This window comes from Chlorocebus sabaeus, chromosome 23 (genome assembly GCF_047675955.1).
Source record: "Chlorocebus sabaeus isolate Y175 chromosome 23, mChlSab1.0.hap1, whole genome shotgun sequence".
NCBI classification, from domain to species: Eukaryota; Metazoa; Chordata; class Mammalia; order Primates; family Cercopithecidae; genus Chlorocebus; species Chlorocebus sabaeus.
Genome location: NC_132926.1, coordinates 50,751,094 through 50,779,012, shown reverse-complemented (window position 1 = coordinate 50,779,012; position 27,919 = coordinate 50,751,094). Strand labels below are relative to the sequence as shown.

Below are 27,919 nucleotides of genomic sequence, written 5' to 3'. Positions count from 1 at the left end.
AAATTTTTAGAATAGTCTTTATGTAACCTTCCTATACTCTATCATGTTATTCTTATTCAATGAAATAGGATTGTAGTGTATCATTGGTCAAAAAACTGCATTAAATGTCAAGTAAATGGTTATCACTATACTCAGATAAATTGGAAAATCAAAATGCTTATAGTATGATGTAGATAAAGATCTTATGGTTAACTGAAACAGAAACCAAGAGAAAATTTAAAATTAAAAAAATTGGTCATTTTTTGTTGCTTTAGTTTTTTTAATCTCAGGGAATTTTAAAATTTTTCTTTTATTCTAGCCACTTGGGATACATCAGTTGAATAAAACAGACAAAAATCCCAGCTTCTACTAGAGAAGGCAGACACTAAAAGCTAAACATATCAAATAAATACAGTCATACCTCAGTATCTGAGGGGGACTGGTTCTAGGACCCCAACCAATGTCAAAATCCTCTCAGGTCTATGATATAAAATGATATGGTATTTGCACATAACCCATATATATCCTCCTGTATACTTTATCTCCAGATTACTTATAATACAATGTAAGTACTATGTAAATAGCTGTTATATTGTATTGTTTTTTTTTTTTTTAAATTGTTGTATTTTTTTCCCCAAATATTTTCCATCTGTGGTTGGTTGAATCCAGGAACGCAGAACCCATGGATACGGAGGGCTGACTGTGAATTACAAAGATTGTTACAAGGTGGGAAGTGTCATGGGAAGAAAGGAAAAATAGCAAGGTAGGAAAGACTGAGAATTTTTTTTTTGGAAACAGGTGTCACTCCGTCCAGCCCAAGCTGGAGTGCAGTGACCTGATGATGGCTCACTGTAACCTAACTCCTGGCCTCAGCCTCCAGAGTACTTGGGACTATAGGCACACGCCACTACACCAGGCTATTTTTTTGTGTGTGCGTAGAGACAGGGTGTCGCTATGTTGCCCAGTCTGTTCTATTTTGAAGGTACAACCAACAAGCTTTCTTCACAGATTGAAAGTGAAAATGAGAGTATGAGAGGAGTTACGGATGATATAAAGTTTTTGACCTGAGCAACTAGAAATCCTCGCCATCAACCTAGAATGGGGAAGACCATACACTACTTATTATATTCAAAGTAGTACAGGTTTGAGAGCTTACTTCAGTGGCATTACGCTCTTTATCCTTTTGACCTCACGATAAAGTTTTGCAGGTATTTTGGTGGACTGCTGGCTGCTAGATAGGGCACTCATATTTCTGATTTCTGAGATATGTAAAATACACACCCAAAGGAATCACAGAAGTCCAGTACATGTGTAATTTTCACGCATTTCAAATGCCAGGTAGATGATCTCGGCCTTAACCCAGTTAATGACGGATTGAACAAGTCTGACTTTTACATGAAAAAGCAGTGGTCAGAGGACGGACTCTCAACTGCCACAGAGAGACCCCTCGTCCCACAACCGCTCAGCACCCACCCACCCTCGCCTGGGCGCGTCCACCGCCCCACAACGTGCGCAGACGTCGCTCCTCCGCAAGGCTGTCCGCGGCCCGGGCTGGGGTGGGAAAGGGCTCCCGCAAGCTCCCGCCCAGGTTTGGTCGCCATCTTTCGGAGCGTCCTTTCCCGCGAGTGCTGCAGCCCCGGATCTCAGGCGTCAGTTAGTTACAAAGGCCAATTCCTAACCCCCGCGGCTCGAACCCCGGGGGTCCCGCCGCCTGCCGGCCGACCCTCCCATCCCGGAGGTACGGCGGGGGCGGGGCCAACATTGCGGCCGCCGCAGCTGCGCAACGGCGCCCGCCCCTCCAGCCCCTCTAGGGGCGCGCGCCGCCTCTCGCTCCGCCCAACCCGCGCGCGAGCCTGGGCAGGGAGGGGGAGCAAGGAAGCTGCGAGCGCGCCGGGGAGCGCAGCTGCAGGCGTGGGGGCGGCAGGAGCCGCGGAGCCGGCGCTGAGAGGGGCTGCGGCCGGAGCGGGCGGCAGAGACAAAGGCGACGGTGAGTGTAGTGCCAGCGCCAGTCGCGCGTCGGCCCCTACGCCTCGCCCTCTCGGCCCCTTGGGCGGGGTCCCGAAGCCCCGAACCCTCGTCCCTGAGGGCTCTGGGGTGAGCGCGGCCCGGCCCTGCCAGCAGCGCGCTGCGGGCTGTGGGCTGAGCTTGCGTCTCCATTTCAGGTTTGGGCGAGGTCCTTATACCCTAGGACCCTGCCTTAGGTTTTTTTTCTGTTCCCTCTGAGGAATGGTTACACGCTCAGTTCATAATTCACGGCAGGCGGACGGCTGAGGCAGCCAACTGACCGCCTGATGTAAAATGGAAAGGCAGACCCCCTCCCCCCAACTTTTCAGGTCTGGAAGTCGGGAGGGTGGTGCGAGGGGCGGGCGGGGAGGGCCCGGGGTCTCTAGGTGAGGGTCTGGGGGAGCAAAGACACCTGGCTGCGGAGCCCCGACTCTTCGCCGGAGGCGCCGGATGCGTTCCGTCCGCGGGTCCTGCCGCGGTTCTCCCCGGGCCCCGGGCGTGAAAGCCCCTGGCCACCTCGTCGCGGGAGCTCAGCTACTCTTACAGGTTGTTTTACCCAGTGCTTGCTGCTTTAAGTTGCGATTTTAGGCAACGGGTGTGGTAGGTAGCGGCTCCTTGATGCCGCATTCACAGCTGAAAAAAACCCCGATCCGCTGACTTCACTCTGTGTAAGAAACAACACTGGGGATTTCTCTTTAGCTTGCAATTACTTTAAATTATAAGCTTTTTTAGGGGAATTTTGAGGGGTGATGTGCAGTTTACAAAGTTTAAATGTTTCATTGAAGGACCTGGCTTATAGTATGTGCTCAGTAAAGTATTTGTTGAATGAATGAATCTTGAAATATCAGACAAAGCTTATCTCACATCTAGTAAAATTCAGGCACATATCCTCTTGATTATGATTAAGGAAATAATGTCGGCAAACAACATGTATTTTTGATATACGTTTGTTTTAAGTTTTTATCCCACATAACATACTATTGTGAGTCGGTTCTTACTCTGAATACTATGAACACAGAAAATATATATCAAGTGTGGATTTTCTCTTTTGGTTTGGGAGAGGTTGGTATACATTTTCTGTTTCTTAAAAACAGGCCTTATTTCTAACCTTTAAAAATAATTGAGAAAAAGAGGGAGTGGGACTGTATTTTGACAACCAGCTTTCTATTTCATTATGAATAAAGAAGTTTATGTGTTTTTGAGAAGGGACTGTGGTATGGTCTTGCTGCTTTTTGAGCAAAGGAGAACTCTAAATTTGGGGGGGGAACTAATGTTGCAGTAATATAATAAAATGTCACCATTTACTCAACAGATATTCATGAAGCACCTGTTTATGGGCTGAGACCTGTGTTGCACACTGTTTCTGGGCACAAGCAAAATCCACAATTATCCTTTTCTTAAACTTGAATGTAAAGTTCTTTCCTTATTATTGATGTCACAAGTGGTGACTGTCTTAAACCCCTAGTGGCTACTTAAGTTGGGAAAGATGGCAGGGGAACTGCAGGAAGTGTAAATTCATAACAGCCTTTAAAGGTTAATAAGTAACTTTGTACAGCTAAAATTATTGGGTTGAACTTTTCTATTGTCACTTTAATAGAATCTATCTACATTTTAAAACGAAGAGGAAGACATTTAATAAACTAGTGTTTTAATTCTCTCCCTTGTCCCTATTAGGAGACTTTGGTACAGTATATTTATTGAAGGGTAATGTACTTCTGGTCCTATTTTCTGTAAGTAATCTTTGTAATAACATTTTCTATTTAAAAAAACCCCCAAAGATAAACAGTGGATTCCTTTTCTATAAGAAATGTTTTAAAATAAAGCTTCATTTCAGGAATTTTATTTTGTCTTTGTGTTCACCATTTACAAATAAATGCGATTTATAAACTTGATAGTGCTGAAAAGGGAAGGATTATTAGTAATAATTTGTGGTTCCGTATGTGGACTTATCTTTTAGTATTTCAACTGTGATAAAACTACTAATTAAAAAGGATGAGATTTGTAGTTTTGCATTTATTCTGAACATAAGGTTGCATTGCCTATTTTAATCTATATATGTGTAAAAAGCAGTAATATTGTATTTATTTCAGGAATCCAGACTAATGTGATCCAAAGTGACTCTTGATCATTATGAAATAATGTAGATATTAATTTTTTTATAGTTAGCTTTTGTATTTAAGTGGGCTCTTTTGACTGTTAATGCTTATAATACTTATTACATTGTTAAAGATAATGTTTACATTCAAATAGAACTTTCAGATTTTGGACTTACGGGCTATTAGCTGTTTTTTTTTTTTTTGAGATGAAGTCTGGCTCCGTCACCCAGGCTAGAGTGCAGCAGTGCGATATTGGCTTACTGCAACCTCCGCCTTTGGGGCTCGAGCTGTTCTCCTGCCTCAGCCTCCCATGTAGCTAGGATTACAGACATGTGTCACCACGCCCTATTTTTTGTATTTTCAGTAGAGACAGGGTTTCTCTCTGTTGGCCAGGCTGGTCTCGAACTCCTGGTCTCAAGTGATGTGCCCGCCTCAGCCTCCCAAAATGTGCTATGTTAGCTTTTTATTGTTGTTTCTAGAAATAATAAGGAAAGTAATCCTTAAAATTTAATGATAGAGAATTGTAATACTTTTTCTTTAAATGTATATTTCTCGGAGGAAGAGTTACCTGACAATGTACCACTGATAGTCTGGTGTTGATGACATACCTAATTGTAAATGGTAATAGTGATGATAAAGAACAAGTAAGGAAGGTGTGATGTGTTAAGTGAAAAGTGTTTGGCCTTTTTTTTTTTTTTTTTTCTGGATAAGCACATTATCAGAATTCTTGACAATCAGCAGCTGCGTTAAAATATATTTTTCCAAGAAATCAGCACTCATAATTTATTTATTTATTTATTTATTTATTTATTTATTTAAGGCAGAGTCTCGCCCTGTTGCCAGGCTGGAGTGCAGTGGTGCGATCTCGGCTCACTGCAACCTCCGCCTTCGTGGTTCAAGCAATTCTCCTGCCTCAGCCTCCCAAGTAGCTGGGACTACAGGTGTGCGCCACTATGCCTGGCTAATTTTTGTAGTTTTAGTAGAGATGGGGTTTCACCATGTTGGCCATGATGGTCTTGATCAATTGACCTGATGATCTGTCTGCCTCGGCCTCCCAAAGTGCTGGGATTACAGGAGTGAGCCACCGCCCCTGGCCATAATTTTTTTTTATACCTTAAAAATACTAGTGTTTTCAAAGTATTGTTCCTTCCTTGGAGTAGTTCGTAATGTTTTGAGGCTAAATAAATTTCAGGATTATCTTGTGTTATAATTGCTGGAATATTTGAAATGTTGGTGTTTTCTTCATCATGGTGTATGTGACTGTTGGGGAGAGGGTAGTTCATTTTTTTGTAAGACCTTTTAGAATGATTTAGAAAGCATTTCTTTTTCCTCAGATGTAATTAATAAAGTGATTAATAATGATACTAACATGGCATATTGCAGCTGTGCTCATATTTGCCTGTGTAGATAGAGTTTTAATTTTAAAAAGTTTATTTAAATACTTCATAACTAATTTCTCACATTATTTTCTGAGATGGGTTACGGTTATGTTTTCAAGTTCCAGTTGTCTTTTTTAAAATTACGAAAGCGTTTATTTAGATTCCTCATCTGCTTGAAGATGAATCTGGGATATTTTGTTAAGGTTTTATAAGATTTTTTTCAAAATTAAAAATGCAAATTGGTTTTGATCTGCATTGTTCTTATTCTCAATTTTCATGAAAGAAATATTTTAACATTTTATTGAACATTGAATGTTAGTAATATTTTAGTCAGTCTCAGAGGGGGACGTTATAGTTTTCCTGTGCCTCTTGAGAGGAACTTGAGAGAAGCACATGCACGTGCTTACTTTTTTTTTTCTTTTTTTTTTTTTTTTTTGAGACAGAGTCTTGCTCTGTCCCTCAGACTGGAGTGCAGTGGTGCAATCTCAGCTTACCACAACCTCTGTCTCCTGGGTTCAAGTGATTCTCCTGCCTCAGCCTCCTGAGTAGCTGGGATTACAGGCGTCTGCCACCATGCCTGACTAATTTTCGTATTTTTAGTTAAGACGGGGTTTCTCCATGTTCGTCAGGCTGATCTCGAGCTCTTGACCTCAGGTGATCCACCCACCTCAGCTTCCCAAAGTGCTAGGATTACAGGCATGAGCCACCGCGCCCGGTCAAGCTTATTCTTAATACTAGCTTGTTAGGTAAGGGCATTTTATTTCTGATATTTTTCATACTACCTGGAAAAACGTGGAATTTAACTTTTTATTTTTATTTATCGAGACGGAGTTTCACTCTTGTTGCCCAGAGTGGAGTGCAAAGGCACGATCTCGGCTCACTGCAACCTCCGCCTCCCTGGTTCAAACGATTCTCCTACCTCAGCCTCCTGAGTAGCTGGGATTACAGGCATACACCATCATGCCTGGCTAATTTTGTATTTTTGGTAGAGATGGCGTTTCTCCATGTTGGTGAGGCTGGTCTCAAACTCCCGACTTCAGGTGATCTACCTGCCTCAGCCTCCCAAAGTGCTGGGATTTGAGGTGTGAGCCACCACGCCCAGGTTGCTTATTTTTTTTTTTTTTTTTTGAAAAAAAAAAACAGAGTCTGTTGCCAGGCTGGAGTGCGGTGGTGTGATCTCGGCTTACTGCAACCTCCGCCTCCTGGGTTCAAGCAACTATCCTCTCTCAGCCTCTCGAGTAGCCGGGACTACAGGTGTGTGCCGACATGCCTGGCTAATTTTTGTATTTTTCATAGAGATAGGGTTTCACCATTTGGCCAGGATGGTCTCGATCTCTTGACCTTGTGATCCGCCCACCTTGGCCTTCCAGAGTGCTGGGATTACAGGCGTGAGCCACCGTGCCAGGCCAGGAATTTAGCTTTTAAATTATTAATTTTATGCATCCTGCCACCTTAGTTCAAAGCTTAAGTATACTTGAATCTTTCTATAATACTAACAAATAGTGAGTAGTGCAGGATTTAGCTGAGACTGCTTTGGGCCCCCATCCAAAGGGAGTTCCTGAATAGAAATGCCAAAAAGACGTGGTAATAAGTTGTCTTAATCCTGACGCTGTAAAATACCTGTTAATGTATTTTAGTCAAATAGATTATGGTAAAACATACTCCCTCTTTTTCCTAGAAAGTATTAGGTTAAGATCATATTAAATCTAGGTACCTTTGAAAGTAACTAAATGATGAGCCCTTATGTATCTGTTTTCTTGCTTTGCCCACTTAGAAACTCATGCTGTGATTTCATATGAAATCTGTATGATCGAGTTTTTGTATCTTGTACTAAAACATAAAATTATTGACCGGGCATGGTGGCTCATGCCTGTAATCCCAGCACTTTGGGAGGCTGAGGTGGGCAGATCACCTAAGGTCAGGAGTTTGAGACCAGCCTGGCCTCTGAAACCTTGTCTCTACTAAAAATACAAAAATTAGCCGAGCATGGTGGAGCACACCTGTAATCCCAGCTACTTGGGAGACTGAGGCAGGAGAATCATGGGAACCCGGGAGGCAGAGGCTGCAGTGAGCCGAGATTGCGCCACTGTACTCCTGCCTGGGCAACAGAGCGAGAGTCCATCTCAAAAAAACAAAACAAGCTGGGCGCGGTGACTCACACCTGTAATCCTAGCACTTTGGGAGGCTGAGGTGGGCGGATCATCTGAGTTTGGGAATTTCAGACCCACCTGGCCAATATGGTGAAACCCCATCTCTACTAAAAATACAAAAGTTAGCCGGGCACAGTGACTCACACCTGTAATCCCAGGCACTCGGGAGGCTGAGGCAGGAGAATTGCTTGAACCCAGGAGGTAGAGGTTGCAGTGAACTGAGATGGCGCTACTGCATTCCAGCCTGGGCGATGGAGCGAGACTATCTAAAAAAAAAAACAAAACAAAACAAAAAAAAAAAACCAAAAACAACTGGCCGGGCTTGGTGGCTCATGCCTGTAATCCCAGCACTTTGGGAGGCCTAGGCGGGTGGATCACGAGGTCAGGAGATCGAGACCATCCTGACTAACATGGTGAAACCCTGTCTCTACTAAAAAATACAAAAAATTGGCCAGGCGTGGTGGCGGGCCCCTGTATTCCCAGCTGTTAGGGAGGCTGAGGCAGGAGAATGGCATGAACCCGGGAAGCGGAGCTTGCAGTGAGCCGAGATCGTGCCATTGCACTCCAGTCTGGGCAAAAGAGCGAGACTCTATCTCAAAGAAAAATAAAAATAAAAAAATAGAAACAACAGTATAAAATTATTTTTGTTTCATTTGACTTAATAAAACATTCACTTTTTGTTTAGTAAAGCAAAAATGAATTTTGAGTACATTCAACATTGTGTATGTTTTACACTGTATATGTAGTGGGAATTTATTGGTATCTGTAGAACTGAAAGGTTTAATGGGTGGACCTTGGTAACGTTTAAGCAAAAAACAACTTTCAGTGTGCCTTCAAAACCCTCCCTGTAGACTAAGTCTTTCTCTGCTTCTAGATGAGCTTTTAGTGTGATCAGATAGCCTTTTAAGTCACTTTTAGGTAACAAAAAGTCCTCTGGCCACTTGTCAGTCTCACTTTAGTCATTAGAAGTTACAGTATAGTAGTGTTCAAACCCTTGTACATTTCAGAACTTCTCTTTGGCTCAAAACTGCTGTGAACCTAGAAGCTTGTTTTGGAAAGGAAGAGTTCTAGTTAGTTGGCTTCTCTTTTTACTTTGCCAGGTCTTCTTCAGTATGGTATTCCTACCACTTCAGGATGCAGCTCAGTGGAGAAAAGATACAGGGGGGAAGTTGGGAAGGTATAGTTTTATTGTGGCTCATCTGATTGTGATCTGGCATTTTTGCCTTCTGAGTTGGCCAAGTTGTGCAAAGCTGACTCTTTCTTCAGGAGTGCTGGAAATGGTTGAGGAGTCTATGTCTAGGAAGCTCCAGCTGTAATTCCTGAGATACAGTTCTCCAGCTTCAATTTAGCCTTCCAGTTTCCTTTATCTTGCAGGTTCATTTTGCCCAGGGTGAGATTTTTCTTCAGTCTTAAAGGTAATTCTGTAACATTTTAACCAGAACTGCCTATGATTTATTGAGGGTATTTCATAGACGCAATTTCAGTAATTCCACTGGGGTCTCAGCATCCTGTCTTTCCAGCTCCTTCCATAATATACAGTAGACCCTCTGAATCATCAGATTTCACATCTGAGGATTTAGCCAGCCAAGGATAAAAAGTATTTAAAAAGAGAAAACAGTAAGAACAACAAGGTAAAAAGCTACAGTATAACAATTATACGTGGCATTTATATTTGATTAGGTATACATAGTCTAGAGATGATTCAAAGTATATGGGTGGATGTGCCTATATGCAAATAGCGTGCCATTTTAGGTATGTAAGGGACTTCAGCATCCGGGGATTTGGGCCAGGGTGGGGCGGGGTTCCTGGAACCAGTCACCCATGGATACCGAGGGATGGCTGTAAACGTTTCTTCAATAGTACTTCTGTATGTCTGCTATCTGTAATCCATCGCTGCTACCACCTCTATGCTGTCCCAAGACCACCTCCTTCCACATCCTCGCTTGAGTATTTACCATGCCTTAAATTCGTGGTCCGCTATTATAATTTCTCCTTTTTATACACATTCAGCTCCCTTGCAACATTCTTCCGTTGTAATTCACCTGGCCAAACCCCCACCCCCACATCCTTCGTATCCAGTTCTCCATCTGTTCTAGCCTATACCTGGGAAGTTGAGCATGCTTTGAGGAAAACACACCCAAGCTGACCCAGCTCTCCCTTTAAATTCATGACCACTGACCTAAGGAGGGCCCTTTGTGCTGCTGGTTGTTTTTGTTTCTGTTTTGTTTTGTTTTGTTTTTTGAGATGGAGTCTCACTGTGTCACTCAGGCTGGAGTGCAGTGGCACGATTTCGGCTCACTGCAACTTCTGCCTCCCAGGTTCAAGCGACTCTCCTGCCTCAGCCTCCCGAGTAGCTGGGATTACAGGCACCCATCACCATGCCCAGCTGATTTTTGTATTTTTTTTTTTAGTGGATACGGGGTTTCACCACGTTGGACAGGCTGGTCTCGAACTCTAACTCCTGACCTCAAGTGATCCGCCTACCTCAGCCTCCCAAAATGCTGAGATTACAGCCGTGAGCCACTGCACCTGGCCTAATCCTTCTATAATCCTAGTACGTTTCCTGACTGAATCACCACAGATGACTTTTAATGCCTTTCGTCAAACCTCTAGCATCCCTTTTTTCCTCTTCATTTTCAGCCCATGACCTTGTTTCCTGTATATCAAAAATGAAAGCAATCAGAAGAAAACTTTTACATGTCTCCTTGTATCTTTACCCATACTTTGCCTTTCCTACTATTCTGTCATCATGGTCTCCACTCGTGCCCCTTTCTCCTCTTAAGGACATTGCACTGCTTCAGTATTCATCTCATTCTCCTGCATGCTAATGAGCTGCGTCATATCCCCATTTCTACTGGATTATCCCTATCAGCATATAGATACACTGAAATATCTCCCAGATGCCACATCTTCCTTTAGTTACTCCTCTCCAAAAAGGTAAATATTTGTTGTCATCAGTGCTCCCTGTCTTGTTTGGATCCACTACAATCATCTTTTTTTCTCATTCGTTCTACCATGGCGGCTCTTTTTGAGATTATTAAGTGACTTTGTTGGTGGTAAATTCCCTAGTTCTCAAGCCTAATCTCAGTGGATGTAGAAGCAATAGAGCATTTGATGTGGTTGATAACATCGTGTTTGAACTCTTTCTTCCCTTTGTTTCTGGCATATTACTGCCTATTTTCAGTTTCTTTTGTTGGTTCCTTTTCATTGCCCCAACTTCTGAAAAATGAGACAGTGTTTCAGGGACATATGTTTAGACCTCTTCTATATATTTACTTTTAGTCCCCTGCGATCTCATTCTGTCTAGCTAGAATTATATACATATATATATATATATTTTAATTTTTTATCATTTTTTTTGAGACAGAGTCTTGCTCTGTTGCCCAGGCTGGAGTGCAATGGCGTGATCTTGGCCCACTGCAACCTCCGCCTCCTGGGTTCAAGCGATTCTTGTGCCTCAGCCTCCCAAGTAGCTGGGATTTCAGGAGTCCGCCACCAGGCCTGGCTAATTTTGTATTTTTAGTAGGGACAAGGTTTCGCCACGTTGGCCAGGCTGGTCTCAAACTCCTGACCTCAAGTGATCTGCCCACCTGGGCCTCCCAAAGTGCTGGGATTACAGGTGTGAGCCACTGTGCCTGACCTTATAACTTTCTTTTTATCAGGGATACAGGCTCAAATGAGATTGGGTGCCAAAACTTCATTGTTTTTCTTTTCTTTCTTTTTATTTTCTTTTTCTTTTTTTTGCGCTAGTTTTTGCGAAACTTCTTTTGTTAAAGAAAAGCAGTTACTTTTACTGAGCTAGCTCGATGGTATCCTGTGCATTTTTTTGAAAGCTCAAATAGAAGTCTTACAGTTTTAGGGAGGGATTAGTTTTTAGTGTGCAAAAATTTATTAGTATGCCTGTCCTCTTAGTACTGTACTGCCTAGTTACTGTCCTTTCAAAAAAAAAAGAACATATATTTATTATATTTCCATGGTAAACTAGCAGCTACAATAACGAATACAACTTTATTGAGTAGTATTTATTAAATGCATATACATATTTGTGCTCCTAAAAATGCTTATACATACTAAAACTGCAGTTTTACTGATAGTTGGGAAATGAAAGTGCAAAAAAAATTAATGATTTGTGAAGTTTTGTATTTCATTGTATCAAGACAAGGTCTTTTTTTTTTTTTTTTTCCTGAGCTGTAGATCTTGTTTCCTGTTGGTTGATTAAACAAAAAATATTGGCCAGGTGCGATAGCCCAAGTCTATAGTCCCAGCACTTTGGGAGGCTGAGGTGAGTGGATTGCTTGAGCTCAGGAGTTTGAGACCAGTCTGGGCAACGAGGTGAAACCCTGTCTACCAAAAAAAAAAAAAAAAAAAAAGTAGAAAAATTAGCCAGGCCTGTATACCTATAGTCCCAGCTACTCAGGAGGCTGAGGTGGGCGGATTGCTTGAGCCTGGAAGGTCAAGGCTGCAGTGAGCCGAGATCTCACCACTGCAGTCTACTCTGGGTGACAGAGTGAGACCCTGTTTAAAAAAAAAAAAAATCTTTTAGATAAATTGTTAAAATAGGTGGCTTAGAAGTTGGTGAATTAAGAGATAGTTTGTGTGCAAGTATAAATTATTCTTTATAAACCAATGTAAACATTTTCCCATTTTTGTATAATATGCAATAATTTATGTCTTTATTGACTTGTGGGACTTTTATGTAGCCACAGTGTGTGTGGGTGTGTATATATTATATCTTTACAGTTTTTGTAATATGCAGATACAATTCAGACTGTCATATAAACATGACCATTATAGTTTTTTTTTTTTTTTTTTGAGGTGGAGTCTTACTCTGTCACCCAGGCTGGAATGTAGTGGCGCAATCTTGGTTCACTTCGACCTCTGCCTCCTGGCTTCAAGCAATTCTCCTGCTTCAGCCTCCCTAGTAGCTGGGATTACAGGCGTGCACCATCAGGCCCAGCTAAGACTTTTTTTTTTTTCTTGTATTTTAGTAGAGGTGGGGTTTTACCATGTTGGCCAGGCTGGTCTCGAACTCCTGACCTCAGATGATCCGTCCACCTCAGCCTCCCAAAATGCTGGGATTACAGGCGTGAACCACCACACCTGGCGACCATTATAATTTTTAAAAAGTCTGTTTACATACCAAATAAAATCGTCATGTTGGATGACATACTAGAAATGTTTCTTTACAATTTTGAAATAATCTATTTTGTAGACTAGGTCATTTTCATTAGAATTTGACCTTGACCTAGTTGAATTCATGTGTTAGCATTTCACACATAACCATCTTGGATTAAGAAGATCCTTATTTCTGAGCTGGTGTGCAGTCCTACCACTCAGTTTATTTCAGCTGTATTCGTAGTTTGATGCCTGCCATCCTACTTTAACTTCATAGTGTTCTGTATAGATTATTAAGTAATCAAAATGGTCATATTGAGAAAACTGAATACAGTTCATTGGTGTGACCCCAGTCTTATAAGGGGTCATTAAAATAATACATGACATTATGCCTTCATTTATTCTATTCAGTACATTTATCAAACTACTATGTAAAGTTGTTTCCCAACCCATTCAGAATAAGATATAAACTGTACTCACCCAGAAAATACAAACTCAACAGTCTGTACCTAATTTGGCCCTGACAGCCTCTTATCTCACCTTTGCTCCCTATACTCTAGCTAAGTTAGTCTGTTCAGTTTCTCAAACATGCCATTCTTGGCCTTGGCTTAGAGCTTTTATACTGGTTGTTTCCTTTGTTTGAAGTGGTGTTTTCCCAGATGTTTTTTAGCCTGGCCCTTTACCTTTCCAATTTCAGCTTAAATATCACCTCCTGCTTCCTCACCACTCAGTTAAACATAGCTCCTCCCATCACTGTTTTAATTTCTTCATGTCATTTGTCAGTCCTTGAAATTATGTGTTTTTTAAAATTTATTTTTATGACAGTAGAGACTTCTTTTGTCTTATTTCTTGCTGTCTACAATGCCTGAAACAATACTGGCACCAAAAGGTGTTCAGTAAAAAAAAGTATTGGTAGGATAAAGCCAGGTACCAATCTCATCTATTCCCCCCACTTTGTTTTTGAAATGGAGTCTTGCTCTGTCGCCCAGGCTGGAGTTCGGTGGCACGATCCAGGCTCACTGCAGCCTCTGCTTCCTGGGTCCTATCAGTTCTTGTGCCTCAGCCACCCATGTAGCTGGGATTCCAGGCGTGTGCCACCACGCTAGCCAATTTTTTATTTTTAGTGGAGATGGGGTTTCTCCTTGTTGGCTAGGCTGGTTGAGAATGTGATCCGCCTGCTTGGGCCTCCCAAAGTGCTGGGATTACAGGTGTGTGCCACTGCACCCTGCCTATTCTTTCTTGTGAGTGATTTTAGTGTATTAATAATTTAAAATGTTGAAAGCATATTTCTCCTAACCTAGAAAAGAAACTGAATTGTTCAGATAAAAGCCTGTTTTAGAAAAGGATGAGAAAATTTAGGAACCGTTGTGATGATCTTTAGATCAGAGTGGTAAATGGAGCCAGTGTTGTGCTGGAGCTGGTTAGCTGATTGTGCCTCTCTCTCCAGCTCTATGTTCAGTGACATCATGTTAGTAGCTTGAAACTGGCCATGGTGGGACATTTACAGAATGGTGGACTGCAGAAGCTACACATCAGGGGCCCTTTTCTCAAAGAGGTGGTTAAATATTTATCAACAGACCACTGGGAGGGGGATCATATGAAATTGTTGTTTTTATAGACAGAAAAATGCTTGAATATTGGCAGTTTCTTTTCTCCCTGCCCTGCCCTGCCCCTTTCTCTCTTTCTTTTCTCTTTCTCTTTCTCCTTCCTTCCTTCCTTCCTATCTTCCTTCCTTCCCTCCCTCCCTCCCTCCTTCCTTTCCTTCCACTCCCTTTCTTTCCTTTCTTTCTTTCAACAGAGTCTCGCTTTGTTGCCCAGCCTGGAGTGCAGTGGCTCAGTTTTGGCTCACTGCAACCTCTGCCTCCTAGGTTCAAGTGATTCTCCTGCTCAGCCTCCTGAGTAGTTGGGACTACAGGTGTGCACCACCATGCCCAACTAATTTTTGTATTTTTAGTAGAAACATGGTTTCATCATGTTGGCCAGGCTGGTCTTGAACTCTCGACCTCAAATGATCCACATGCCTCGATCTCTCAAAGCGCTGAGATTACAGGCGTAAGCCACCACACCTGTTGAATATTGGCAATTTCTTACGGTTTACTCTAGTAGAATTGCTTGTTTTGGTTTAAAGAAATTTCTTCATGGCGGTCAGTGGAGTTATATCAGTGCTTTCACCTTTTTCAAAGTTATGTTCTCTTTACATCTGATAATTACTTCTAGATTCATTTAATGCATAAAATGTGCTATTTATATGTTTGTATATTGTTTAAGTGTATATCTAATAGTTCATTCCAAAGCAGGCACAAAAGATCTTCAGATTCCTCTGAGAGTGTTCTTGGTTTTGCTGCTGATGCTAAATAAGCCTATTGAAAGGCGTTCCTTTTCTGGTCAAGAAAGCAGAACTGATTCAGTTTGTTATGTAGCATTTTCTCAGCCTTCCTCCCCAACTTTTCAGAATGGTTTACATAAATACTCCTGAGTTCAATTTTTTTTAAAGTTTTTTTTCTGCTTTTACTTACTACGCTTTAAGTGCTTGCTTACTTTCTCTGATGATTTACTTTCTGCTACTCTGTGATTTCTTTTACGAATCAATGAAATGGTTTTGTCTTGTTTTCTCAGGTTTTTTCCTGTTACCTTTCTTATGGTCACCTGGACATTCCAACCCATTTTCCACACTCTCCCTCCACCTTCTCCCCCAGTTCTTTAAAGAGACACAAAGTTACAGACACCATTTTCTGATTGGAGAACATTTATTGTTTAAAAATTGAACTCTGAGACTGGGCACAGTGGTTGGCTCACGCTTGTAATCCCAGCACTTTAGGAGGCTGAGGTGGGCTGATTGCTTGAGTACAGGAGTTCGAGATTAGCCTGGGCAACATGGTGAAACCCTATCTCTATAAAAAATACAAAAATTAACTGGGCATGAGTGTGCTTATGACCCCAGCTACTTGGGAGCTGAGGTGGGAGGTCGCCTGAGCCCAGGATGTTAAGGCTGCAGTGAGCTGAGCTCGCACCACTGCACTCCATCCTGGGTGACAGAGCAAGACCCTGTCTCAAAAAAAAAAAAAACAAAAACAAAAAAAAAAACTTGAACTTTGTTGGCTTAGGGGAGTTTATTGGCACTTTTTGAGCAACAGTTGCTTTGTTAATTCTGAATAACTGGATTTGAACTGGTGCTATTGAATTAAAATATGGTGCCTACATTTCTTATCCTTTAACTGAAATTGTTCTCTTTTATGCACACACACAAACTGTATTTAATGTAGAATATCAGAAAGTATATACAAGCTAAGGAAAAAGTTTTAATCCTACCACCCTAAGATTTAATAACTAGTCGGTGATCATGTTTTGATGAATATCCTTCCAGATGCCTCAGTATGGATATATGTTGTTTCACAAAATCTTACATAGACTATTCTATAACATTTCACTTTAATGAATATTATCATAAAAGTATTACTTTTTATGACTTCAGTTTGAAAGGGTCATATTGGAAAGTGAAAATTTTGTTTGACAAGGATAAAACTGTAAGTAAAGTTGTGATTAAAAACAATGGTGTTTATAGAGAGTAGAATGTGGTAAGTCAACTGGAGAAAAGAATTACTTCAGCAGTAATTTTTGTCTTAAGAGCCCTCTTACCATTGCACAATAGCCTGATTGTTTTATACTAGCTGATGAAAACCGTACAGGATTCTATGTACAGCAGAATTATTTTAATAATAGCCCTAGGGTAAAATGTGAGCCCGTAGATAAGTTTATATTTTTTCGTCTGTCCAAGTCCTACTGATCCTTTAATAATAAAATAATTTTGGAAGAAAACTGTGTTTTGTTGAAGGCCTTCATCTATCTGTCATATGACAATTTTGTTAGATATTGCTACCCTTTTTATGTGTCAGAATGAGGAGTGAAATAGTTTTTGGAAAAATTTTAGCATGTAAGAATTCTTATGTTAATGTTTCCTTTGATTTTTGTTTTAGAAATGTGAAAAATCCTGTGGAAGAATTGCTCTTATATATTGGTATATTGCATTCTTTAGAAATCACCAATTCCAAACTTGTCAAGTGGTTGTTTGGGTCGTTAAATAGCAATTTTAAAAGCGAATCAAAGATCCTTTAAGGATTTTTCCTTGATCACAGTGATATCCATTACCTGGGGTAGGGTAGACCGTTGATGTCTTGCCTTCATTTTTATTGTTCTTAACTTTGTCCTTTCTGTGTTGTATCACTGCTTGCTCACAAGCTCCTCCAGTCTTTTATTCCTCTTACCCCCTTGTGCTACTTCCTGAATGGTGCATATGTTACTGAAAACATTTCTCATGTGGTACAGAAGAGTAAAGAGCAATGTAGTTGATGTGGCCTTTTCTACTGAGAAATGATGCATTTGTGGTCTACAGAAGAGACTGACAGCCCCTAAAGAAGTGTTTTTTATCTACATTACATGTTTGTGAGTGGATATGCAAGTGCCTCTGTTGGAAGGTAAAGTGAATCTTGAGACAAATTCAAGAAAAGTGTTTATAATTATTTCATACATTTTGCTATTGAAAAAATAGTATTTAAAAAAAGTTTCATCCTACAGTGAATTTTTAGCCTCCCCTTTTAATATTTATTTTGTGAACAGTGACCTTGTTGTTTGTAGACTCTGCTCTGAAGAAGTTTAGAAATTAGTCACACAGTAAGTGGCAGAACAAGTATTCAAAGTCTTGCCTGATTTTCCGTATTCATTTAGCTTGGAAAGCACTGTAAAGTGGCAGAAAGAATATGGACTTTGAAATTTAGACACACCTCAATTTGATCTCTAACTTTGCTACATATTTGCTGCGTGGCAAGTTCTTACCATTGGTGATTTTCATTTTCCTTTTCAGTTAAGTAAGAGCAATACATTTGTTAGGATTAAATGAAGTAATGCACATAAAGCATTTGGCTTGTAGAATAAGATGTTGATAAATGTTTAATTTTCTTTCAGCAATACCATATCGTTTTAAAATGTCTTGGGAGCCACTTGGACATTTCACTTGAAAGTTAAGTGCAGTCAGGAAACTAGAAACGTGTAACCCAGGTAGTGATCTTTTAGGGAAATTTTAATTTCCCTGTCTAAGGAGGAAAGTAGTTCTTTGGACTGTTTTAAAAATATTTGACTTCAAGGAAAGTTTTCATGTTAAAAGCTGAAATAGAACTGAGTTGGGATGAGTTAATTATTGCTAACCAAAATTGTAAGAAAGTACATTTCTACATTTCCTGAGAAATTGAAACATTTGTGTTATATACATAGAGAAGTCAGTTTTAAAGGCTAAGAACTGACCGTTTGACAAGTTTATGATTAAGATATGGGGAGAAAGTGTTCATTTTTAAAGTAATAAACAATAACAAGTTTCTCTTATCAGATTTAAGATTTAAGGAATGGTGCTGGTTCAGACCTGAGTACAGTGATGACACAGATACTAAATATGCTGTTGGAGGTAGTATAAATCTGGAACCTGTCTCAAAAGTGCTTTGGCATATGTCAAAGAGTAAAACCTAGTATTTCCACTTCTGAGAGGTTATTCTAAGGAAGTAACCTTTTTTTGTTTCTTTTTTGGGGGAAGAGGAGGTTATTTTCTTTCATTAATGACACCCTAATTGAGATAATTCACATTAAAAAAATCTTTTATTGTTATTATTATTATTATTGAGATATGGAATCTTGCTCTGTCGTTTAGGCTGGAGTGCAGTGGCGCCATCTCTGCTCACTGCAAGCTCTTTGTCTTTTGGGTTCACGCCGTTCTCCTGCCTTAGCCTCCCTAGTAGCTGGGACTACAGGCACTCGCCACCTTGCCCGGCTAATTTTTTTGCATTTTTAGTAGAGACGGGGTTTCACCGTGTTAGCCAGGATGATCTCGATCTCCTGACCTTGTGATCCTCCCGCGTCGGCCTCCCAAAGTGCTGGGATTACAGGTGTGAGCCACTGCGTCCAGCCGTCTTTTTTTTTTTTTAAGACGGAATTTCCCTCTTGTTGCCCAGGCTGGAGTGCAGTGGTACAATCTTGGCTCACCACAACCTCTGCCTCCCGGGTTCAAGTGATTCTCCTGCCTCAGCCTCCCGAGTACATGGGATTACGGGTATGCGCCACCACGCCCGGGCTAATTTTATATGTTTAGTAGAACCATGGTTTTTCCATGTTGGTCAGGCTGGTCTTGAACCCCTAACCTCAGGTGATCCGCCCACCTTGGCCTCCCAGAGTGGTGGGATTATAGGCATGAGCCACCGTGCCTGGCCAAAATCACCTTTGTTAATAAGTCAGTGTTGTACAACGACTGCTACTAATTTTATATTTTCATCACCCCAAAACAATGAGTAATCATTGCTATTCTTCCCTCTCCACGTCCTCTGATAGCCACTTACATATTTTCTCTTTCTAGATTTGCCTCTTTGAACATTTAATATAAGTGGAATCATGCAATATGTGACCTTTTGTGTCTGGCTTTTTTCATTTAGCATAATGTTTCAAGATTTATTCATATAGCGTGTATCAGTACATCATTTTTATTTTATTTATTTTTTTTTGAGATGGAGTTTTGCTCTTGTTGCCCAGGCTGGAGTGCAGTGGTGTGATCTCGGCTCACTGCAACCTCTGCCTCCTGGGTTCAAATGATTCTCCTGCCTCAGCCTCTCGAGTAGCTGGGATTACAGGCATGTGCCACCATGCCTGGCTGATTTTGTATTTTTAGTAGAGACGGGGTTTCTCCATGTTGGTCAGGCTGGTCTTGAACTCCCGATGTCAGATGATCTGCCCGTCTCGGCCTCCCAAAGTGCTGGGATTACAGGCATGAGCTACTGCTCCGGGCCCTTCATTCTCTTTTATGGCTGAATATTATTCCATTGAATGATTATATAGTGTTTTATTTGTCCATTTATCAGTGAATGGACATTGGGTTGTTTCCACATTTCAGTTATGAATAATGCTGCTATAAATATGAACATTCATGTTCAAGTTTTTGCATGGGTTTGTCTTAATTTATCTTGGGTATATATACCTAGGAGTAGAATTGCTGGGTTGTATGGTAACTCCGTGTTTAATATTTTGCAGAACTGCTAGTCTGTTTTCTAAAGTGGCTGCACAATTTTACATTTCTATCAGCAATGTAGGAAATATGTGGCCTTTTGTAATTGGCTTCTTTCCCTTAGCATAATAATGTTCAAGGTTTATCCATGTTGTAGTATGTATCAGTACTTCATTCCTTTTAATGGCTGAATGATATCCCATTGCATGGATAAAACACATTTATCCTTCAAAAAGCTTTTTATCCAAAAGTATTCAGTGAAACATTATTTATAATTTAAAAAAATTGAAAATTACCTTAATTTTTAACAAAGAAGGATGGTTAAATTAGGTACATGTGCATGTACCTTTTATTAGTAATTCATTATGAAGGATTTCAAGGGGAAACAATTGTCAGAGTGCTAAAGTAGGATACAAAATTGTACATGTACAGCTGTTAAATATACCTGACTTTGGGGAATGGTTGTTATTGATTTATTTTTGATTTTCTTGGAGACAGTCTTATCTGTTGCCCAGGGTGGAGTGCAGTGGTGTGATCATACTTGGTGTAACCTCGAATTCCAGGCCTCAAGTGAGCCTTGCACCTCAGCCTCCTGAGTAGCTAGGACTACAGGCACATGTCATCATGCCCAGCTAATTTTTAAACTTTTTTTTGGTAAAGATAGGGTCTTGCTCTGTTGCCCAGGTTGGTTGTGAACTCCTGAGCTCAAGCAATCCTGTGCCTTAGCCTCCTAAAGCACTGTGATTACAGATGTGAGCTACTGGGCCCAGTCCCCAATTTAAAAATGTTTCTGTATTTTCCACACTTTTTACAATGATCATATACTTCTTTTATAATCAAAGTAAAATAATAGTTTTTTTAAATGACAATAGAGGTTGCCTGTGGTGGTGTGCGCTTTAGTCCCAGCTACATGGGAGGCTGAGGTGAGAGGATTGCTTGAGCCCAAGGACTTGAGTCTAGCCTGGACAACATAATGAGACCCTATCTCTAAAAAAACCCAGGTCAGGCACAGTGGCTCATGCTTGTAATCCCTGCACTTTGGGAGGACAAGGTGGGAGGATCGCTTGAGCCCTGGAGTTTGAGACCAGCTTGGGCAACATAAAAAAAACCCTGTCTCTGAAAAAACAAAAACAAAAACAAAAAAATATTGCCTGGCGAGGTGGTACTACACACCTTTGTCCCAGCAACTCAGGAAGCTGAGACAGGAAGATCTGTTGAGCCTGGAAGGTTGAGGCTGTAGTGAGCTGGGGTTGTGCTCCAGCCTGGGTGACAGAGTGAGACCCTGTTGGGCTCCCCCCACAAAAAAATAAAACCCCAAACCGAAAAACCAACAGTAGCTGTGTCTTTGTATGTTACTGATATAAATTTATTCAGCCAAGAAAAGCAGGATCATTCAGTGTAAGGAGTGTTAATATTCTATGTTGATTCATGATTAGCATATATTATAAATAAAATAATTTCTGACTATGGCTAAGAGAACTTTTAATTCTTCACATTGACCTAAACATTTCAATTTATAATAGCAGTGTAGAATAAATCTCGTGTATTTGACTTCTGAAATGAGGGAGAGGAAAAATATAGGCAATGCATATTTTAAACATAATGAACAGTATTGTATCTTTCAGAGTTCCTTGCAAGAAACAAACTCTATTCTAGGATTTTTAGGCAGAAAGATATTTTATGGTAGGCAGTTTGGTACTTATAAAATCATTGCATGGTCTGGAAGAGCTGGAATCAGAGGGTTATCACTAGATTAATACATTCAAGAACATAAGACCATAGTTGTGATTGAGAGGTCAGGAAACAAACTGAGGAGTAGTCATAGGAACACTGAATCTGGTACCATAACTGCTTCTAGCTGCGTTTATATCTAGTGAGTAGAGTTTGGCTATCGCAGTTGTTTCTAAACCTTCTTTGTGTCGTTGCTCACCACTGAAATCAGCAGCAGAAAGATAGCTTCCATATCACTTCTGCTTTACAAATCTCGTAAGAGGCTTTCTAACTAGCAGGACCTTGTTTGCATTTCTAATACTAATTGTAAAGGAAAGTCTGGGAAATGTAGCTTTTTTTTTTTTTTTTGGTTGGGGGGACAGGGTCTCACTGTGTCACCCATGCTGGAGTACAGTGACATGATCTTGGCTCACTGCAGCCTCAGCCTCCTGGGCTCAAGCAGTCCTCCTGGGCCCAAGCAGTCCTCCCCAGCTCAAGCGGTCCTCCTGAGTAGCTGGGATTATAGGTGCTCATCACCACACCCAGCTAATTAAAAAAAATATTTTTTGTGAAGATGGAATCTCACTGTGTTGCCCAGTCTGGTCTTGAACTCCTGGGCTTAAGGGATCCTCCTGCGTTGGCCTCTCAAAATGCTGGGATTATAGGCATAAGCAAATGCACCTGGTCAGTGTTTTGTTTTGTTTTGTTTTGTTTTGTTTTTTAATAAAGCATTCCTGCCCCTGAGGTACAGGAAGACTTCTATAGGGAGTGGTGAGAGGGAATGAATGCCAAGTATTTCATGACTAGCCTTCAGAAGCTTCTGTTTACTAGGTAATAAGGCTTTATAAGCGTACAGTTGACCCTTGAACAACATGGGTTTGAACCGCACAATTCCACTTACATGTAGGCTTTCTTTATCCTCTGCCACCCTTGAGACAGCGAGACCAACCCCTCCTTTTCCTCCTCCTCTTCAGTCTACTCAGCTTGAAGATGGTGAGGATAAAGACATTTATGATAATCTACTCCACTTAATGGTAAATATATTGTCTCTTCCTTAAGATTTTCTTTTCTCTAGCTTACTTTGTTGTAATAATATAGTATATAATACATATACAAGATATATGTTAATGGACTGTTTCTGTTAAGGTAAGACTCCTGGTCAACAGTAGGCTATTAACTTTTAGGAGTCAAAAGTTATGTGCAGATTTTTGATGAAGTGAGGGGCTGACAGGTTGCCAGGAATCCCTGTGTACTTCATGGGTCAACTGTATTTATTTGTAATCACCGTAATCCCTGTGTACTTCATGGGTCAACTGTATTTTATTTACTATTTTATTCTATTTTATTTTTTTAGATGGAGTTTTGCTCTGTCACCCAGGCCAGAGTGCAGTGGCGCAATCTTGGCTCACTGCAACCTCCACCTCCTGGTTGCAAGCGATTCTTGTGCCGCAGCCTCCCAAGTAGCTGGGATTACAGGTGCCCACCACCACACCCAGCTAATTTTTGTATTTTTAGTAGAGACGGGGTTTCACCATGTTGGCCAGGCTGGTCTGAAACTCCTGACTTCAGGTAATCCACCTGCCTTGGCCTCCCAAAGTGCTGGGATTACAGGCATGAGTCACCTTGCCTGCCCTTGGGTCAGCTGTATTTTAAAGGTGGTGAGATTAACAGTATTCAACTTAGATTTGATTTGTTCAGAAATTGTTCTTTTCTTTTAGTCTGAACCGTTGATGTTCTGTTTTCATAATGTGTCAGTTGTAGTGTTTCGTTAGAAATAAATGAATGTTTATAGACTTTTTTTTCTTTTTCTTTTTTTTTTTGAGACAGGTTCTCACTCTGATGCCCAGGTGAATACAATGGTGCAATCATGTCTCACTGCAGCCTCCGCTTCCTGCGGTCAGGTGATTTTCTCACCTCAGCCTCCCAAGTAGCTGGGTCTATAGGTGTGCTCCACCATGCCCAGCTTTTTTTTTTTTTTCTTTTTTTGACACTTTTTGTAGAGATGGCGTTCTGCCATGTTGCCCAGGCTGGTCTTGAACTACTGGGTTCAAGTAATCCGCCCTCTTTGGCCTCCCAAAGTGTTGGAATTACAGGTGTGAAGCACCATATCCTGCTGAAATTTTCTTTGTAGTGTGTTTCTCTTTGGATTGAAGAGGTAAAATGTTGCCAATAGATTTAAAAGTCTCCATACTTTTTTCCCTAATAGTTGGGCTTTTATAGAATTGAATTAATACGTACTTTTTTTTCTTTTGTTATTTGATTATTTTGCCTCCATTTATTATTTTGTCAAAATGGGAGAAGTGGCCTGGCATGTTGGCTCACACCTGTAATCCCAGAACTTTGAGAGACAGAGGCAGGTGGATCGCATGAGCCCAGGAGTTTGAGACCAGCCTGGGCAAAATAGTGAGACTCTGTCTCTATCAAAAAGTAAATAAATAAATTAGCTTGGCATGGTGGTCCCAGCTACTTAGGAGGATTGCTTGAGCCCAGGAGGTTGAGGCTACAGTGAGTCATGATCATCCCACTGCACTCCAGCCTGGGTGACAGAGGGAGACCCTGCCTCAAAAAAAAAAAAGAAAAAAAAAAAAAAACCAGAAGAAGTTGTGGTAATGTTTAAAAAGAATATGTGAACTAGTAAATGCAACTTTTCCTCTTAAAATGTGGAATCAAGATGTTATGCTTTTTAGTTCCTCATAAAGTTTGAGAATGCTAAAAGATACTTTAGTGTGCTTTTTCTTTCTTCTTTCTTTCTTTTTTTTTTTTTGAGACGCAGTCTTGCTCTGTTGCCCAGGCTGGAGTGCAGTGGCCGGATCTCAGCTCACTGCAAGCTCTGCCTTCCGGGTTTACACCATTCTCCTGCCTCAGCCTCTTGAGTAGCTGGGACTATAGGTGCCCGCCACCAAGCCCGGCTAGTTTTTTTTGTGTATTTTTTTTAGTAGAGACGGGGTTTCACCGTGTTAGCCAGGATGGTCTCAATCTCCTGACCTTGTGATCCACCCATCTCGGCCTCCCAAAGTGCGGGGATTACAGGCTTGAGCCACCGCACCTGGCCTTAGTGTGCTTTTTCATCAGAAGATATTTCTACCTCCCAAGTTTCATGAAGTATCAGCTTATTGAGTAGTTTCAGTATGGTGAGTGTCTAATTAAAAAGCCATATGCTACATAACTTCCAAATACGGTAATTTCAATTCCTTTTTTTTTTTTTTTTTTAAGAGAGAGCCTCACTCTATGGTCCAGGCTGAAGTGCAGTGGTGCAGTCATACCTCACTACAGCCCCAAACCCCTGGCTTCGGATGATCCTTCTGCCTCAGTATCTGAGATAGCTGCGATTATAGGTGTGAGCCACTGGGCCTGGTAGATTCTTCACTAAGTATTTGAGAGCAAATTAGGAATTTTAGCTTCTGGTACCATTTGTTGCTTGCAACAGAAAGTTAGGTTGACCTGGAAACTTAACTGCTTTAGAGATGCCTGTTGCCTAATTTGGAGGAGCAAGGAATGAAGCTTTGGTATAGACATTTTTAAGCACTGAAATTGAAGGATTATTCTTGTTCCTCCTACCCCCATCACTTTTCAAGTTGATTTCTTTGATCAGTATTATTTATTAATAGTATTCTGTGTCAGCAAGTTAGGGTAATTGTTAAACGTTTTGGCTCATGTATTCTATACATGTTTTTTGGAAAAACTACTTAATACATTTTAGAACTGACATTAAGATTTATCATCATGTTTGAAAAGTTGCAAAAGATGTAGTTTCTGGTGTATTGTATGTTGTATATGTTTTTACATAATGTATTGACCAAGATCTTGACCTGGTGGATTTTGGTTATTCACTTTAATGGGAAATATTGCTATAAAATCTAATTGCTAGTCCTCATAATCAAATCAGCCAAATGGGGTATGTTTTCTCATCAGAAATGATTTTATTTTTAATTCTAATAAACACCTCGGTACCTGCACTCAGTGACTTTCACTTTCTACTTCTAAGACAGATTGATAAAGCAAGGAGTCATGTCGAGAGTTTGTAGCATAAGGCATCGTTTCTTTCAATATTTCTTGTTTTGCTCACATGAGACTTTTCCCAAGTCTCTCCCAATTGTCCTTTTGGTACACTGGAGATTTCTTGAGGTGAGGAGCATGTTTAAGCTTGAGATGAATAAGAGAAATGACTTTTTTTTTTTCTTCTTAGAAACAGGGACTTGCTCACCTAAGCTGTAGTAGAGTGGCACAGTCATAGCTCACTCACTGCTGCAGCCTCAAACTCCTGGGTTCAAGTAGTCCTTTTGCCTCAGCCTTTTGAGTAGCTAGGATCACAGGTGCATGCCACCATTCTTGGCTAATTATTTTATTTTATTTTTGTAGAGATGGGTTCTCTCTATGTTGCCCAGGCTGGTCTTCACCTCCTGGCCTAAAGCGATCCTCCTGCCTCCGCCTCCCAAAGTGCTAGGATTACAGGTGTGAGCCACTGTGCCTGGCCTTGACTTCCTTTTATAACGTAAAAGAGCTATTGTGAAAGGAAAGATGGAAGAGACAAGGAATTGTGCTTGGATACGTCAATTTTAGAAGAGCACAAAAGGCAGTTGGTGATCTGAAAATTGATCTCCTTAAAATTGTCTAGACCTGTGTACCCCCGGAAAATATCAAATCTTATACTGGGTTGGCGACTCGAGTTAGGGGAACAGCTTATCTTCTGCCTTAATTGGTATCCTGTATTTACCTTTTGAGGTAAATTATTTCACTTTTTAATTTTACCTTGAAAGTATTGTTTTGAGAAAGTGTATAACTGGCTTCTTCTTTTTTTTTTTTTTCCTCTTTTTTTGATACAGGGTGTGACTCTGTCGCCCAGGCTGGAGTGCAGTGGTGTGACCTTGGGTCATTGCAGCCTCCGCCTCCCAGGCTCAAATGATCCTCCCATCTCAGACTCCTGAGTAGCAGAGACTACAGGCTGGCACCAGGTTGGCTGGTTATTTTTTGTATTTTTGGTGGAGACAGGGTTTGGCCATGTTGCCCAGGCTGATCTCAAACTCCTGGGCTCAAGTGATCCGCCCACCTCGTCCTCCCAGAGTGCTGGGATTATAGGCATGAGCCACCGTGCCTAGCCATAACTGACTTTTATGATGAAACCAGCGTAGTTTTTACAGTACTTTACAGGCCAGCAAACATAGTAATTAGAACCTCATGGAAGTGATTGCCAAAATATAAAAATAGAAAAAAAAGAAAACTAGATCTTTTGTCTTTTGCTCCATACCAAGGTAAATCTTGATTTTTCCCAGAATTCAGTATAAAAAAGGGAAACCTTAAAAATACTAGGAGAAAACATAGGTCAATATAAAAACTCTTGGGTACGGTAAAGATTTTCACAAGAAGTCTTACAGAGAAATATTTATAAGTGTGCCTGATTTATAAGTAAGATTGTTCTATGGACTGTAGTTGTTTTTTTAATTATTATTATTTCTTAATGCTATTTGGTTAGCCATGTCAAATTGTCATATCTTAATCGCTCATAAAATGTTTATATAATGAAGGTAAATATGGTCCATGAATTTATGTACATGATTTTGTTTTTTAAAGACTTACTTAGAATGGTGGTTCCCTACCCTGGCAGTACATTAAAATAGTCTGGAGGTACCCTTAACAAAACACAGGTTCCTGGGAACCACTCCTGGGAATTGATTAATTTGTCTGATGTGGGGCTTTGGCATTAATATTGCTTTAAAAGCTCACCAGTTTATTTTACTATCCACCCGGAATCGAAAACTTACGTTTTTGAAGGATTTGTTTTCACTTTGATCCTTCTTTTGTTTTGTTTGTTACTCTTTTCTTTCTCCTTCCTTGAACTCAGTTTGGTACATTAAAAACTAAATATAACATTATAGAGTCCAACATGCTCCTTTTTCTCATTAAAGAAGTAAATCTTCAAATTATTATTTTATAGCCATAGCTTTTTTAAAAAAATGAATTATTCTTTAGAAATAGTTTTTAGAATACATGTAAGATCAAGACTGCCATTTACCTCTAAGTAATCTTGCAAGTTTTATATTACCTTTTCCCTCTGCTCTTTAAATACAAATAACCCTTCAAAAATACTGATATAACAAACACCACCCAGGACTCATCAGCCTTTCTGATGATTTCTTTGGTAAGTTAAGGGGTTATTTGGCTCTTGGTAATAGACAAGGTTGTACATATGTAGAAGTGGGGAGAAATTAGGAAACCAGTCTGTTATGTTCTCTTGGAATTAACTCTTGATTATTAAGCATCTTAAAAATGAATATCTTCGGCCGGGTGTGGTGGCTCACGCCTGTAATCCCAGCACATTGAGAGGCTGAGGCAGGCGGATCACGAGGTCAAGAGGTTGAAACCATCCTGGCTAACATGGTGAAACCCCGTCTCTACTAAAAATAAAAAAATTAGCTGGGCATGGTGGCATATGTCTGTTGTCGCAGCTACTCGGGA

The 27,919-nt window shown here is 40.6% G+C and overlaps 1 protein-coding gene across 8 annotated transcripts in view; it reads left to right on the top strand.

Annotated features, from left to right (window-relative positions):
* Nucleotides 1-315: 315 nt before the first annotated feature.
* Nucleotides 316-27,919, top strand: part of CDC42SE2 (CDC42 small effector 2) — a 116,488-nt gene continuing 88,884 nt past the window's right edge. For 4 of the 8 annotated variants that reach the window (XM_008014328.3, XM_008014326.3, XM_008014325.3 and 1 more), the window contains exon 1: nucleotides 1,832-1,966. Coding sequence is in view for 1 of the 8 variants with exons in the window: in XM_038009842.2 (XP_037865770.1) it covers nucleotides 1,375-1,966 (592 nt within the window). In the remaining 7 variants the exon portion in view is untranslated. Of the gene's footprint in view, nucleotides 1,967-27,919 lie in introns of all 8 variants that reach the window. The other 4 variants (XR_012090864.1, XR_012090865.1, XM_038009842.2 and 1 more) reach the window with 3 other exon arrangements.